This window comes from Desmodus rotundus, chromosome 3, assembly GCF_022682495.2.
Source record: "Desmodus rotundus isolate HL8 chromosome 3, HLdesRot8A.1, whole genome shotgun sequence".
Classification (NCBI taxonomy): Eukaryota; Metazoa; Chordata; class Mammalia; order Chiroptera; family Phyllostomidae; genus Desmodus; species Desmodus rotundus.
This window is the reverse complement of record NC_071389.1, coordinates 166,422,858-166,439,509: the sequence shown is the minus strand read 5'-3', so window position 1 is coordinate 166,439,509 and position 16,652 is coordinate 166,422,858. Positions and strand designations below refer to the sequence as shown.

At 40.6% G+C, this 16,652-nt stretch overlaps 1 protein-coding gene across 8 annotated transcripts in view; it reads left to right on the top strand.

Annotated features, from left to right (window-relative positions):
• The window catches only part of PPFIBP1 (PPFIA binding protein 1), a 153,423-nt gene that overhangs the window by 102,631 nt on the left and 34,140 nt on the right, over positions 1-16,652 (top strand). For 5 of the 8 annotated variants that reach the window (XM_053921699.1, XM_053921696.1, XM_053921694.1 and 2 more), the window contains exons 5-9: positions 8,900-8,986; positions 10,516-10,629; positions 11,521-11,652; positions 15,444-15,536; positions 15,861-15,953. In XM_053921699.1, the coding sequence (XP_053777674.1) occupies positions 8,900-8,986; positions 10,516-10,629; positions 11,521-11,652; positions 15,444-15,536; positions 15,861-15,953 (519 nt within the window). The remainder of the gene's footprint in view (positions 1-8,899; positions 8,987-10,515; positions 10,630-11,520; positions 11,653-15,443; positions 15,537-15,860; positions 15,954-16,652) is intronic. The other 3 variants (XM_053921700.1, XM_053921698.1, XM_053921697.1) reach the window with 1 other exon arrangement.

Below are 16,652 nucleotides of genomic sequence, written 5' to 3'. Positions count from 1 at the left end.
CCCTCCCCCCAGCAATCACCACACTGGGTAGATTCTTCATTTTACAGATCCCATGCTGTGAATCTTTTGTTGCTTATTCCAAAATTTTGAATATAGAATAGCCAATTAGAACAAGACAAAAAAATATAGGACAACAAGTTTGCCCTTAAGAGATCCAAATTCCCTTTTCACTCTAAGGATTATTTTTTTTTAAAGTGCTATTAATGTACATTTTCTGAGGTCTAATAAGTCCCCTGATTATTCTTATAAAAGTGGACTAGCTTTTAGATTGTGACCAAATGATCTACTGTGACTTTGAACCTATAGTCCTAGAAGAGAAAGAACCTTGCATGTAATAGATGCTCTCTCAGTACCATTGGGCCTTTACTGTGAAAGGACCCAGTGGCAGTTCTAAGTAGGCAGTAGGGTGTCTCTACTCAACAGACTCTCAAAAAGCGAGAGGTTTGTAGCAGTATTTGATATGAAGTGCCATCTAGTGGTGTGTGGCAGTCATTTCAATTCCGGTGTGTGAGTTAAGTTGTGTCCTTGGGCTTTTTAGGGATTTGTACTCACTGAAAAAACGAGGCCTCAACTAGAACAGAAACAGAACCACAGAAATGGAGATCACATGGAGGGTTATCAATAGGGGATTGGGAGGGGGAGAGAGGGGGGAAAGGTACAGAGAATAAATAGCATAAATGATAGGTGGAAAATAGACAGGGGGAGGGTAAGAATAGTGTAGGAAATGTAGAAGCCAAAGAACTTATAAGTATGACCCATGGACATGAACTATAGGGGGGGAATGTGGGAGGGAGGGGGTGGGCAGGATGGAGTTGAGTGAAGGGGTGGAAATGGGACAACTGTAATAGCATAATCAATAAATATATCAAAAAAACCACAAAACAACGAGGCCTCTTTCTAGACGTCCTTCTCAAAAACTGATGACATGCCAGATCTGCCTTTGCCTGAACACCATGGTAAATGCCATGGTTTTAATATGTGTCAAACACACAAAATCTAAAGATTGCAAACACATATCGAGGGGAAAGATAGGAAAAGTATTATTTTGTAAGTATGTAAAGGATACTCAATTTTTAGGAATATACATTAATAAGCTGATGGGTTAACTGTGTTTGTGTAAAAGCCAATGAACATTGTATGAAAGAATTAAGACCTAGACTTGCATCTGTGATAGGCATGGAAGCTCTTTGCTTTGGGGACCTTAATACTACAACCTGTGGCTAAAACGTGTCCACGGGGCGTGACACAAATACTGGTGTTCCAGGCCAGCCCCGTGCTGAGCGTTCTTATGTCCCCATCCAACATGTCTCCCTATTTTTTATCGTTTTCTAATGTTGGTACCTCTACCCAAACTGACAATTGGAAATATTTTATTTTTTGTTATACATGATACCTTATTATTATACTTTACATTTGCATTGCAAATTTCTTCTCTAGAGATTGAAGTATTCATGTTTGCTGATTTTTTTTTTTTTTGGAGATTTGCTTCATGCTCTAAAATAGAACATTTTCTAATGTATTCCTTAAGCTATTTCTATTTTCCATTTCACCTATATTTTTCTGATCATTCATCCCCTAATGGGAAAGGAGTTTTTACTGGTTGAGCCTATTCCTAGGTCACATCCAGAGGCTGTCAATGGCATCCATAGCTTAAGGCTACCTGTGGTTGAGTTTTTTTAAATTTGTGTCTAAAAACAAGCATTGTACAAAACAAAATCTTGTGTCCAAAAGCATTTCTACTAACACATGGTCCATCTGTTCTGTTCAAGTGTTTCTGCAAGAGAGTAAAAATGATGATGATGATCTGAATATAAATCAGATCTTGTCCCTCACTCCTCTTTCAGAAACTTCCCAGTGATGGTCACAGCTGACTCAGAGTAAATGCCGGATGCCGCCCTGGATTGCAAGGCCCTGTAGGAATCATTCCTCACTGTGTTTTGACTTCACGTCTCATTATACTTCCCCTCTTTCACTTTATTCTGGGAACATTAGCTTCCTCACTGATTCTCACACATTCTCACCGATTCTCAAACATGCTGGGCAAACTGGCCTCAGGGCCTTTGCACCGGCTATTCCCACTGCCTGGAAAGCTCTTTCTCCAGATATCTGTGTGGTTAGTTTTCTCATAGTCTTCTGATGTTTGCTTAAAAGTTGTGCTCTCAGAGAGACCCTCCCTGCCACCCTACCTAAACCTTTACCTGTTCATTCTTTTTACTACATCTCCCTGCTTTATTTTTTTCTTAGCACTTAGCACTCTCTAGTGTACTAGGGATTTGCCATGTTACATCATTTATTTTCTGTCTCTCCTACTGGAATGTAAACACCAAGAATCAGAGAGTTTTGCCTTCGAGTTAGGTTACAGATTACTCATACATAGTTTACTTTTTGGACAAAAGAACGCAGGCATCTCTCAGATTGTGAAGAGGTATCCACAATATTTTAAAGATTTTACTTATTTATTTTTAGAAAGAGGGGAAGGGAGGGAGACAGAGGGGCAGAAACATGAATGTTCAAGAGAAACGTGGATCGGCCGCTTTTCAGGCCCCCAACCAGGGACCTGGTCCACAACCCACACATGTACCCCGACTGGGAATCAAACTGGCAACCTTTTGCTTTGTGGGACGTTGCCCAACCCACTGAACCATGCCAGTTTGGACACATCCACCATATTTTAGAAAAACTTATTAATCATACTAGTTGCATAATTAAAATTTCTTTCATGTTTAATGATGGCCAACTTAAGAGTACACTACTTAAGACTGATACTAATTTTCTCATTAGTGCAACTGGGCATTTGCAGTTCTAATTATTATTTTGCCTGAGCCAGGGAGGTGCCCTGGTTTCCTGCAGGATGCAGGTTATTCCTTCAGTACTTACATCTGCTGTGCGTTTAATGGTTTTATATGATCAGAAGCTGGATAAGAAAAAAGGCAATAGTAACACTAGTTGCCCGTTACAGTGAAGGGATGTTAAATCTACAAGAATGAATTTGTTTTAATAGGGTGGCTACAGCTGTAGCCTTCTAGAAATGAATGACTATTTTTTTAAGATTCACAAGTTTAAGACTAATATTAACAGTGCTTTAGCAAACTCCAAGTCTAAGAGGGCAAATAGAAAACTATGTTTGAGCCAAGCAAATGATTTTTGCTTGCTTCAGGTCTAGCTTGATGAGTTGCCCTCCTGTTATTTTTCCAATAGATGAAGCGGAGAGGTTCGTGACCTTGATCAGGTCATGAAATCCCAGAAGTGTCTGATTATTTGGCATTTGTACGTATGAGGCAATCTCAAAGTCAGCAAAGATTACAAAGATGCAGTTTTCGGCAGAGTGAGTGAGCCTGCTGATGGTTGTAACCCCAAGTCAGGCATCATAGCCCATGAGATAAGGAGAGTGAAATCACCACAATAATGCTGTCTCATTTCTCTATTAAAAAGAAGTTTTATTCAAAGTATACCTTTTTAAAAAAGCTTTTGCAAAAATAAAAATATTCATAAAGAGTTCAAACGGGGGACATGTTCTCCCCAGGGCGGCTGACTGTCCTCCCCAGTCCCTTACTCGCAGCCACACAGTCCATTCCAGGCCTGCCATCCTCCGGTCCCCGCTGTTCTTGGGCCAGCTGCCTGGGGGGAGTGTTTTCTGAAGCCTTGGCAGGCGAGGTCCACCTTCAGATTGTATCCTGTGTGTGGTCACAGTGGTCTGAGTTATGCAATGTCTCACTGAGACATCCTGGCTGAAGTAGGAGCTGTTTCCCCTTCAGCTTCTGGTGAACATCCATGAAGAGTATGCAGAGACACAGGAGAACAAATGGACCAAGCCAGCAAATTCTCAACTGAGAGGGGCCAGCGCAGCCTGATAAGTGAGAGAGGCGCTTTCAGTGAAACCCAGGCTACTGCTATTTGTCTGTATTCAACAGAAAGAGATGTCTCTTCTTTTAGGAAAGTGAGTTAAGAAAGAATAAGTGGCAAGAAAAATAGGGACAGCCTTTTTTCTTCTCGCGCTAATGCTTCCCAAGGTTGAAGGGAGATTCTGTTGCTGCGTCTGCATCCTGTCACAGGGCTGGCCTTCAGGAACTACTGAGTAAGTTCATGAGTCAGTAGATGAGTGGATGGATGTGGTACGCAGCTACAGAAGAAGTTAGGCTTTAGCTTCTAGGGATCTTCTGTTCCCTATTGTTCTGTAACTCAGGGGACTTTGGGGTGTACCTGTGGCCAGGATAATGTAGTCTCAGCATGTACCCCTCTCCCCAGTGCAACTTTGGGGGGCAGGGTGATGGGCATGAATACAGGCGAGAGGGAGTTCAAGCTCATCTTCCCTAATCAAGGTGTTTTTTTAGGAAACCCTAAGGAAATCTGTCTAACTCACCCTGTACACATTGGCCGTGGATACACAGCCAGGAGGCGTGTGCGTGCCTGTGTTAGCTGTGTACCAGGGTAGCCGCTGCACTTGGCAATTGATATTTGGGCCACAGATACCCACACTCTTCAAGGGAAGCGCTCTCAGGATATTCCTCATGAGACTGGCCGATGAAAGCACTTGTCATTGGCTTCTCTGGCCAGCGATTCAGATGTGAACAGTTACTTTTTCGGAGTGGTGATCTCAGGGCTGGCCTCCCGCTGTGAGCTTTATCACTCCAGAGCACTTGTTCTTGCCCCAGTGGGCTGTTCAGTGAAGAAGAGGCCATCTATGTCTGGAAGACGATCACTGAGAAAATTTAAACTCAGAAAAACCAAACCCAGAAATAAAAACCATAGTCTGATTGTGACCACGTCTGTAATTTTGACTTGGGAAGTCCAGAATTATATTCAGGCTTATTCTGAGTTTCAGCCTCTGATGCTCTTCTGGCATGGAATAAACTGATGTCTTTTCTAGGAGAGGGTCACGTTTGGGCTTTTCGAGTGTAATGAAGTGTGTGCGAGATTTATTTCCCCTTTGGTTTTCTTTTTGAGCAGAGATGATGAGATCTTTGAAAAAAATAGAGGGCTTCCTGAAGAGGTGTCCCTATTGCCATGGCATCCTGTTTCCTCTTTGGAACTGCAGGAGAGATTCAGGAGGGAAAAACAAGTGGGCTGTGGCAAGGCTGAGCCAGAGTCTGAGGTGCGGTAGCACATAGGGACAGCGGCCATTTAGGAGGGACACTCCTCTGGCCCTGAATGGCAGCGGTGTTGCCCTGAAATGATTATTTACAGCCCAAGGTGAGAGGCTTGCCGCCCTGATTCCATCCCGTCACGCCACATAAGAGGACAGGGGAGTGGAGCAGGGCCTTTGCCTGGTGGCTTCATTTCCACCATCGCTGGTGTCGTGCTCTCTGACTCTGGACAGCAGGCTGTGAGGTGCCGGCCTGCGGTGCCGGGCCCAGATGAGACATGACTGTGGCGTTCGTGGTGGGAGGACTCAGGCCTCCCCTCAGTCCCCTCCTAGTGCAGTGTGCAGTGGGGAGCAGGCAACGAATGTTTGCACGCTCTGTTCCATATTTGTGTTCGATATTTCTTTTGGTAGCTAGAGGGGGCAGTTAATGAAAGCGGCTTTAGTGGACTGTGTTTTACTTTTCTTTTTGTTAAAGATTTTATTTATTTATCTTTAGAGAGAGGGTATAGGAGGGAGAAAGAGAGAAACATCGATGTGTGGTTGCCTGTCACATGCGCCCTTCTAGGGACCTGGCCTGCAACTCAGGCATGTGCCATAGACCAGGAATCAAACAGGCGACCCTTTGGTTTGCAGGCTGGCGCTCAGTCCACTGAGCCACACCAGCCAGGGCTACTTTTCCTTTCTTGATACTGAATTTTAAAGACTAGAATCATGAAATCAAGAGTGTATTGGTATGAAGTACATGATTTTCTAACCATTAGGCTCTACATTTGAAACTAATAGAGAATACTGAATGTAAACTGTAATTGAAAAAAGAAAATAATAAATTTTTTAAAAAGATAGCAATATATAACAAATGGAATGAAGGAATATATTCTTAATAAAACTAACTACACAGAGTCGACGTCTAAACTGGGCTATCAAAGCTGAACCTCACAGGGCAGTACAGCAGTCAGGAGTGCAGGGTTCGGAGTCAGACCCCTGCAGGGGTTGTGAGGATTAGCGGAGATCATCCACGTAAACCGTTTAGAACCCTGGCCTGGGCTACTAAGCATTCAGCACGCTTTATAAAGTGTATTCAGTGTGGTGCCTGCTGGCGCGTAGGTTCGTCTGGAGGCCAGAACTGGCACGTGAGGGAACACGTAATTCAAGGGAGACTTCACACACCAGGCGCCACTGAGGTCGGCCTTAAGAAATGAGGAGGGAGGGAGAAAGGGGAATACGGTCCATGCAGAAGGAACACAGTCAGTGAGTGAGAGAGCGTTCTGTGTTGGGGGAGCTTGTGAGTGGTCAGGTAGGCAGAGCACAGGAGTTGGAAAAAGAATGGAGGCGGCAGGCTCTCTATGCCTGGTGGAATTTACCTCTCTCTCACAGTTTTGTGTTGGCAGAAATAGAAATAAGGATGTGAATAGATTAGACCTTTACTTACTGGAGTAAGTCAACACAGTGCTTTAAAAGTTTGTAACTACTCTTGTGGTAGCTCTTAACTCTGGCTTTATGTCCCTGTAGTGACTTTCAGTGGCTCAGTTGGTTAGAGCAGCATCCTCCAAGGTTGCGAGTTTGATCCCGGTGAGGGCACACATGAGAATCAACCAATGATCGCAGGAATAAGTGGGACAGCAGTCAGTGTATCTCATGTGCGCGCTCGCTCTCGCTCATATCAATAAACAAAAGCTTCTTAAACATTAAAATACTCAGCATTATGAGCATTTGTACATATTAATTCACTGTTGAGAAACGTAAGTATTATCATTGTGAATCAAGTTTTAGTATTTGTAATTCTCTTAGGATAGCTTTGTGGAACAGGTTTTGGAACATCTTATATTTCTGTATTGTATGCAGTAGCTTCATGAAACACTTCTGGAACTTGCTATAGAAACACTTCTAATCTCTAATTTACTTCAGGCAGAAGATGACTTTTGCTTTGTATCCTCACTGAGCAGAAACCTTTTTTTTCCTACTTAATGAAATGTATTTGTTTATAAAATGTTCCTTGCGTGGGGATTTAAAAGCAGGTGCCTGCTAATATCCTTAATCAAAATGAGGAATTTAAAGCTGTGGAGGGCCAGTCTCGGCACTTGCTTAGATTGAGAACATGCATTATGCATCCTGGCTTTTGTCCAAAAAGCTGTCCTCAAGGAGTTACATAATTTCATTTCATGGTGGTCCCCAGGGATGGAAGTCATCCAGGCCACTCCAGCAGACCCCCATAATACTCGTAATTTAATCCTGGGCACTTTGGTTTACAACAGGAATGGAATCATGCTGTGGTGGTGGTGCAGGTATGTGGTCAAGCAGCTGATGTTAACATTTTATCCATTCTAAAAATACATTGCACACTTACTAAATTAGCTTCTGATTTTTTTTTTTTGGTGGCCTCATGGGAAATATATCCAGTTGTGTAGTTTTTAGAGGAAATATCCTGAAATTTCCTTTTTTGTTAAAGCTCCTCTTTGTGGGTTTTTTTTTTTTTTCAACACATAACTTTTGTTATTCCCAGAATATACACTGGAAACTGCATTAATTGGAAAGGTAGGATAACAATACCAGTTAATTCAGGAAAAATAATAGTTGCCACATCAGGTGTGACCTGGCAAGTCAGGATACACGGTTTATATTTGCTCTGATTCTAAATCTGAAGTTGTTATTTGCTTCTTTGATTGAACTCTGGATGGCTCCATCTAACCTTGGTACTCCACCGGCTTTTATTTCTGTTGTAAGTGAATGGGGAATCAGGAAATCCTATTGAGATTACATATTATATGCTGGGAACTATTTAAATAGATAACAAAGGACATATCACATATACTACTATATTTCAAAATGACCTTTTTATGCTGTCTGCTCTCAGTAAGCCTTTTCATGTGTCTCCTGAATGCCTTGCATGTATACGATGACTGAAGAATAAAATCTCACTGGCTTCCCCAATCTATACTTCCTTTAGCATTTATACCATGCAGGACTGTACCCAAGTCTGATAAAAAGTCAGGGGGAGGACACTGGGAGGCAGGGAGGACAGAGGGAGCACTAGTGTAAGCAGGGCGCCGGGCCGGATGCTGTGGAGGTCACAGGGTGACTCTGGTTTATATGGTCTGCCTGGGAGCTTGGCATAAGGTTATTATGTGAACAAGCAAACTCACAAGAATTAGTGAATTCAGGACGGAATGCGATAAATCTCCAATGAGCATGGCTAGTCGGTGCTGCCGAGGGAGCATTGCCTACTGAGAGTTTAAGCTTTTGGGGTGGGGGGCAGAGAAAGGCTTCAAAGAGGACGGGGAGACTTGCCCCATGATTTGGAGACTGAAGTAGGAAGAAGCCGGTGGTGTAAGTTGCCCCTGTTCTCTTCCTTTTAAAGGGAGGCATTTGCACTCCTGGATTTGGGTCTTCGGGAGGAGAGGGGAGGAACGAAAGGGCATCTCAGGTCATCCCTACTGTTTCCACTCAGAATTAGTGGCATTGAGCATTCGGGGGAAATCAGGGGTTTTGTGCCCAACCACACACTCCCCAAGCTTTGCGTGCCTCAGGTCGCACCCACAGTCAGTGAGTATCAGCGGCCACTGTTCCATCTAGATCGTTGTTTTCTGTTTGATGAGAATTTGGTTGGTGGGTGAAAACATGCCTAACGTGTCTGTCTTACCTATTTTGAAGTAAATGAGCCCAGTTGTATTCTTGTATTTTCTGTCAATGGCAGTCCGTCACAGCTGTGCTAAGTTCAATGCAGGTTCCTTGGTTTAAAAACAGGTGCCCATATTTATTTACCCACAGTAGTTCTGTCTCAAAGAAGGTCAGCCTTATCCATCTCACTTCTTTTTTCAGACGAACGGACACCTACCTGCGAACGGAGATGTGTATCAAGAGAGGCTAGCACGGTTAGAAAACGATAAAGAATCCCTTGTTCTTCAGGCAAGTGATTTTTAAATGCTGTTCTTTCTTCATGACATACTTCCGAAGACCATTTTAGATTGGGATGACAAATTCAGGTGCTTATAGGAGCCAGACTGCTAATACACAGAAGTGCAGTGGGACGTCTGTGCGCAGTAGGGAGTGGTGGGGACTGCGGCAGAACAAGGGTGTGCATGCCCAGTCTAGAGTGAGCAGCCCTTCATCAGCCTCAGCTCTTCAAGGGCCAGCTCTTCTGGCCCTTAATATGTAGCAGAAATTCTGATTTTATACTACATACATTCATAATATATACTTATAAATCTGAATAAGTACTTCTGAATCTGAATATGTATATATTTACTATTTCAGTTAAAAAATAATACCATGGGCCAAATAAAACAAAGTGAGTGGTAGAATCCTATTTATAGGCTAAATTTGAGTTTTCTTCAGAATGTTAATTATCCCCTTGCTGTGTATTTATATATATTTAATTAAAGTATAGTTGACATACAATATTATATTAGTTTCAGGTGTATAAGATAGTGGTTCAACATTTATATTCCTTATGCAGTGATTATCACGATGTCTGCTAACCATCTCTCACCGTACAAAGTCGTTACAATATTGCTGACTATGTTCTCTGTGCTGAACACTACATCTCCTTGACTTATTTGCTTTAGAACTGGAAATTTGTACCTCCTAATTTCCATCATTTTTTCACCCACTCCCTCACCCTCCTCCCCTCTGGCAGCCATCAGTCTGTTCTCTGAACCTGTGAGTCTGGTTCTGTTTTGTTTGTTTTGTTCTCACAGATGCCACGTATAAGTGCAATCATACGGTGTTTGTCTTTCTCTGCCTGACTTACCTCACTTAGCCTAGTGCCCTCCAGGTCCATCCATGTTGTCTTGAATGTTGACAGATATTTTTACTTTGCTATTTCGAGCCAAACAGAGTATGTTCACCAGGCTGGCGATCGTTGGGGGAAAACGCAGAGATTTGCTGTAAGCATGGAGGATGAAGGACTAACTCAGGGGCTTCTCGCGGACCTTTGAGTTACACCCTGGCTTTGAACACATTTGTGGATAATGTGATCATGAAATATCTCATGGAATTTGAACTCTCTGGATTCTTTTCTTTATTCCTTATGAAGTATCAAACCTGAATCGTGCTTGATAACTTCTCTAAATGATAACTCCCTTTCCTGTCTTAATCTCTAATACTACCTCCTGCCCCCCCCCCTCCCACCCACCAAAAAGATGATTTGTGTACATGCTTCCTCTCACAAATGGTTGCAGCGCTTTTAACCTACAAAGCGTTGCACACCCCTAGTCAGCCCTAACTTTCTTAAATACGGAGTCGGAGTCCTCAGATCAACTAGCACCACGTAAATAGGAGAGTGAAGGGCTGCTGTCTTCTGATTCTCAGATGTTTCCCTCTCCGCCCAAACGAGTGGTGCCGGCATTCCAGCTCTTGTTGTATTTAGAGAAGAAACGTTTGCGGTGGGACCTAAATTCGTCCTAACCCATCGAATTGTTTTGCTCTCAATACAGGTGAGTGTGCTAACAGACCAGGTAGAGGCCCAGGGAGAAAAGATTCGAGATCTGGAGTTTTGTCTCGAGGAGCACAGGGAGAAGCTGAATGCCACAGAGGAAATGCTGCAGCAGGTATGTGCGAAGCTGGGCCCCAGGTGGGATTTTCCTGCCGCTCCGTTTCAGGCGCTCCATTTATGTGCCCTGTTTGCACCAATGGAGCGGTAATTTCCGTGGTTCACTTAAACTGGCATATTTTAAGTACAAACCTAGGGTAGCAGGGTCCCAAGTCACACACACAGTAGAAAGTGCTCATGAATTAGAATCTGAAAATATTATTAAGATCATAGGTAATTTTCTTCTTTATGCTTTCGGATGGTTTCCTAGGTCCCAACCATGAGCACATTTATGTGATTATGAAAAAAGAGAAATACCACATATGACCCTCATTGGGGAAAAACTTGTGCACACACGGTGTTCACATGGAGGAATGGTAGCGCAGTGGGTAGAACGCGCCCTGGAGCAAGACCAGCAGGGCTTCAGTCCCTGAGCCACTATTTCTGTGCTGGGTGACTCTGGGCCAATTCTTAACCTCCCTGTTCCTCCGCTTCCTGTCTGTTGAATAAGGATAATTCATGAGTTATTCTTATGATATACTACCTCATAAGGTTGTCTGGAGGCTTGGACAAGCAAATACATGTCAGAACAGTGCCTGGCACATGGCAAACATACCACCACCACCACCACCACCACCATCATCATCATCATCATCATCATCATCATCATCATCAGTGCGATCATAATGTATCAGAGTTATGTATGTGGGTGTCTAGATAACATGTCTCCCCAGTAAGCAGACACGTGTTTAGTTCTGCTTAATGAAGGTTAACTAAATTGTATCTGGTTAGTAATCTTCATCACATCTCCTATTTGATAGTTACGGGTTTGCAGTCATAAGTGAGACACATCCACACGTGGCTGTTTATCGTAAAACAGCTTTTGAATGTATCTCTTAAATTCTAACAGGAGCTTCTGAGTAGGACAGCCTTGGAAACTCAGAAGTTGGACCTGATGGCTGAGATATCGAACTTGAAGTTAAAACTGACAGCTGTGGAGAAGGACAGATTGGACTATGAAGACAGGTTCAGAGACACAGAGGTAAGCGACACCCTTTCTCTCTCTCTATCTCCATCTACGTACACATACACATACACATACACATACATGGGCGTATATACGTACGCATTACCCACGTACTCCTAGAGCAAGCTGAAATTCCTTGGAGGTGTGGGGGGGTTGGTGAATTACTATGTGTCCTCATTCATCTACGCTTCTTTTGAAGACTACTCTTTAATTACATTAACTTTTTGTAATCACTGAATGCTAATGACAATTTTTATTTTCAGGCTTTTGATATGAAAATTAATCCTTTCATTAGCCTCTGGAAGTTTTGACATGAGGGCTTCTCTGTGTCTGTCTGTACATCTGTCGATCTGTACTGGTTTTCTTTATTGTGGAAATAATGGGTTTTAGTGCATGATTTTACTATTTATTTAGTTATTATTTAGGCACACGATTATTTACTGTATAATAGGTAGATTTCTAAGTATGTATAGAGAGCATGCTTTTGTTTTAGAAACATAAAAATCACAGATTTTTAGATGTCATTTAATTTGGCCTTCTACTTCTGGTCTATTCCACACACATCATTCCAAATAAATAATGCTCACTATTTCTTTTATGAAATTTAAGGTAGATTCTACAACTTGAAGTACCCATTTTGTGGCCAAACATACTTGTTTGGTCTGTTTTATTAATCCAGGTCTTCTAATTTGTTTATTTGCTTATTGTTTTGTTGAGGAGGAGAGCATATCCATTTGAAATTTATTTGAAAAGAAATATAAAAGGCTACAGATATTCCTTCTCTACCATGGCCATCTTTTCTTCCTTCTCTTTTTTTGTTATTTGGGGTGTGGAGAGATGTCATACTGGATTAGCAAATGGCTACTAAGAAGAGAGAGGAGTAGAAATCATGTACTTCTCTCTCGCCCTTCTTCATTTCAAACACGTATGTCATGGTGACTACCCCCCGTCATCATATGAGGCACATTACATGTTTTGCCCACAGTTTGAAAGCCCTTCCTGGGTTTGAATTAAGTGAGGTTGATCCCTTTGCTGTTTTCAAAATTAAAATGTCAAAGATCTAACTATAATGGAAAGTCTTGTTATAGGTATCACTTTCTCAGTAGCAAAAGGACGTCCTGAACTTGGTGCATGTTTTCATCGTAAAGCCTTCTGTCGATCACCTGTGTGAGCACGTGTCTCACCTGATTGAGACTGGGGCTCTTAGCGCTTACGACATTACCCAGTTTCTTTAAAGGTTTTGCTTTTGTGCTTTCTTCAAAAGTATTTTCTCTTACTGTCACTCATAACACACGAGCGGAATTCAGTCAGCAGGTGGATGACCTGGCGTGGAGCTGACTCTGGTGCAGGGGAAGAGGTGCACTATTTGGGGATCGAGAGGTGGCCTTCTACATTATACACAGAGTTTAGGGGTTGTCTTAACCTGCATGGCTGTGGGTGATTTGGAGACGAAATGTTAACCAAACATTGGGACTAAATTGAAGTAGATGTTTTATGATTTTTTGTAAGACCCTAGAGCAGTATTTACATCTCGAGTTTGTCTGCGTTTTTACGAATGTTCCCCCGGTGCTTCCAGGCTGCAGCCATGCATTCTCAGTCATATGCACAGTGATCCGGTCACCAACTTCCAGTAAATCCAGTCCCTGATCGTTTTCTGATAAATATGTAACACTGTTGGTAAAATGTAGAGTGAATATACCCAAAGATTATGAGATGGTTGATAAACTTTGTTATATATGAATGTAATTAAAATAGTCTTCACAATTAAAACTGAATTGAATATGCTCATTTTCCTAATATTGTCCCCTTGATAAAAATAAAATGTTCCCCTGGCTGTTTTATGAATCCAAAATTCTTTAACTTTGTTTTAGATTTTTAGATTATTTGAGATTAAGTTATAATAATATACTGGAGTGGGAAAGATGTATAGGTACTTCCAAAGACTTGCCAGGGAAAGTCTTGAAACCTTGGAAGTTTGGGGTGTCTTGTCTCAGGAACTGCTGACAGATGGTTGGCATCATTCAACAGTGCCCCCTTCTGGTAAGAGCACAGATGTCAGAAATCGAGTCCACCCTTTCTCTAGAAGCAAAATGGGAAAGGTAATGTGGATTTGCTTTCTAAAAAGGACTGAATTTCTGGTAAAAAATTAGTTGGAAATAATTTGTATTTCACTATTTAAAGTTTTGTTTTAAGGAGCTAGTTTTGGATTTTCCAGCTTGCGTTATCATGAGAAGATACAGCTTATTTTAGGTTGAATATTTAATTGTTATATACAGTGTTGCCACAAAGGATAATTGAGTAGTTTTTTTTTAAATAGAAAAAAAATGATCTCAACTTATAATTTTGTATTCTTCAATTATTTCTTCTCCTTTGCAAATTGCTACAAAATTTCTAAAGGAAGTGGTGAAATGCAACAATACCTAACAGGAATTCAAAGCTGTTTCTTAACAATAGAAAATGGGAAAATATATATTAAAAAGACTAGATTAATGAAGGAATATTACCAAGAACTCATATTATGCAAAGATGATTAATAAATGGGAGATAATAAATGGAAGAAACTGACTTTTTTCTTGAACTTATAAGTAAGAAATCAACTCAAATGTTATTAAATGATGTCAAATAGTTCTTGACCTCATTCATAAAAGGAGAAAATACACACCCTCTTATTGAAACATTGTATCAATGATATCAATAAGTAATTATATAATAATGCTAGATAATACTTTTAATACAAGAAATCCTTTAAAATAATGACAATTTTAAAGGGTGTGAGTTTTCTGAACGTGTTTTCCATTGTAGCGTCCCTTTCCCAGCCTTCCTGAGGTTGTGCTTACCAGTTTAAAATAACTTCTCATTAATAAAATAAGTTTTATTTCCTATAGCATTGTTCTACTTTTTAATGGCGTTTTTGTATAATTCCGTTCTATCATCCATGAATCTGTGGCTCAGGAATGAATGTCTTGTAAAAGAGATGAACAGAAACACATTAACCATTGTCAGGGCCTTCATGGCTCATAGTGAAAAAAAAATCATCTTCCCAGAGTATTTGGGCCTTTCTTTGGAAAGGTTGGTATTTAGTGTTCTCATTTAATTTTCCTACTCTTTGGGCTCTGAACAAAAAATTACATCATTATTTCTCACAATATGTAGACAATTTTACAAGCAAATCAGATTTTTTTAAAGGTGGCAGTAGAAAGAGTGTCTGATTATATTTGTATTATGAAAACATTAGGATTGCTCTCTTTTATTTTCCAAATATAAAATTAAATTACAAAACTAAATATATTTTCGAATGACAGGGCCCTTATCCATCCTTAGGTTGAGAGTCTTTGGATTCCAGGATTTAAATTTCATTTTATTCTCCCAGATTGGATTGATGAACAACCTGTGTTTTATAGACAAATGAAGAAATTATAAAAATATTTTATATATGTCTACCAAAGCACTGAAAACACCCTAAAGCTAGATGTTGCACTAAAGAAAATTTCTCTGCTTTATCTTAAAACAAAGTTTATGTAGTGAGTTTTAGTCTAGAAATATATGATCAATGATAGTAAGTGATTAGCTACCTTTCTTAATCAAAATTAGTCACCTTTTATTTTCATAATCCCATCACTGTAGACAGAGGCATTAGAAATTTGAAGTAATGTTTAAAATGGAAAGGTGGTTCTAAAGGAGAAACATCTGTAGATATTGGTCTGATCTAATTTATACAAGTTTAACCAGGATTTAAGTCGTTGACTTGATTTCCAAGCTGCTGTTTGGGTGTTTCCTAATGCATTTCCTTATTTCTTTTTGGACAGGGGCTCATCCAGGAGATCAATGATTTGAGGTTACGAGTCAGTGAAATGGACAATGAAAGACTTCAGTATGAAAAAAAGCTGAAATCAACCAAAGTGAGTTCCCTCAATGACACAATTTTTTAAGCAAATGGCTCCACTACTGAACTGTGAGCAGTGATATAAGTTCAGTGTATTTTCCACTTAGTATATGATAAAGAAATCATTTTACACATGAGCGGAATGTTTCTCTGAGCTGGAGACTTTCTTGATTTAAGCACTATTCTGAATAAAAACCAGGGTTTAACTAATCTGATAGAGCATAATCTGTCATTTCTTTTAATTACCTAATCTCCTTTATGAACTGATACTGTTTTCTTGGTTATTTAGCTTATCTTTTTCTATCTGTAGTTTTCTTTCCCTCCTCTGTCTCTCTACCAGTCTTTAATGGCCAAACTTTCTAGCATGAAAATCAAGGTGGGTCAGATGCAGTATGAAAAGCAGCGGATGGAACAAAAGTGGGAGTCACTGAAGGTGTAGTAGACGTTGGGGGACGGGGGTCCGTGGCTTGTTGCTTTCTGGCTTGTGTTGCTTTGCTGTGATGGTGTTCTCAGTGGTGTGTGCATTTACTTTGTGTCACCTGTTTTTTAAAAAATGTTTAAAACTGATTCTAGGGACAATGTGATCCTTAATTGGTTTTTAGAAACATATGAAATAATTAGTGAAAAATAAACAGGTAAATAAAAGTATTTGTTTATATAAATTAAACCTCACTCTCTTAGACTATCTGAGATCCAGGCTTGGTGATGTAATTGCAAAAGTTCACCTGTGAAAGAATTATTTCATACCGATAGTAGACACTGCTTTCTTCCTTTGGGATTTTCCTGAAGGTGAATGTGTTCCGCTGTTAACTATAGCAGTGGATGCAAATGACCACTTAGAATAAGCCCAGTAAGCACAGGGTAGCACTTCTTGCCAGTGCTACTGAAAATTCCTTGTGCTTGGTATTCACTCCTCCTATAAATTTTAAGTAAAACCTTTCTAGTTTCATTGAAGAGCTACATGTTCTCATAGTACGAAAGGTACTATCTTTAGAGACTGAAAATAAAGTAAAATCATTAAAAATAAAGGTGCATTCATAAGCATCACATAGAATTATTTTCTCTGTTAAGTATTGCCAGCAAAACTAAAATTTGCTAAAGCTCTCTACCAAAACGAAGCTGAAAGTTAAAA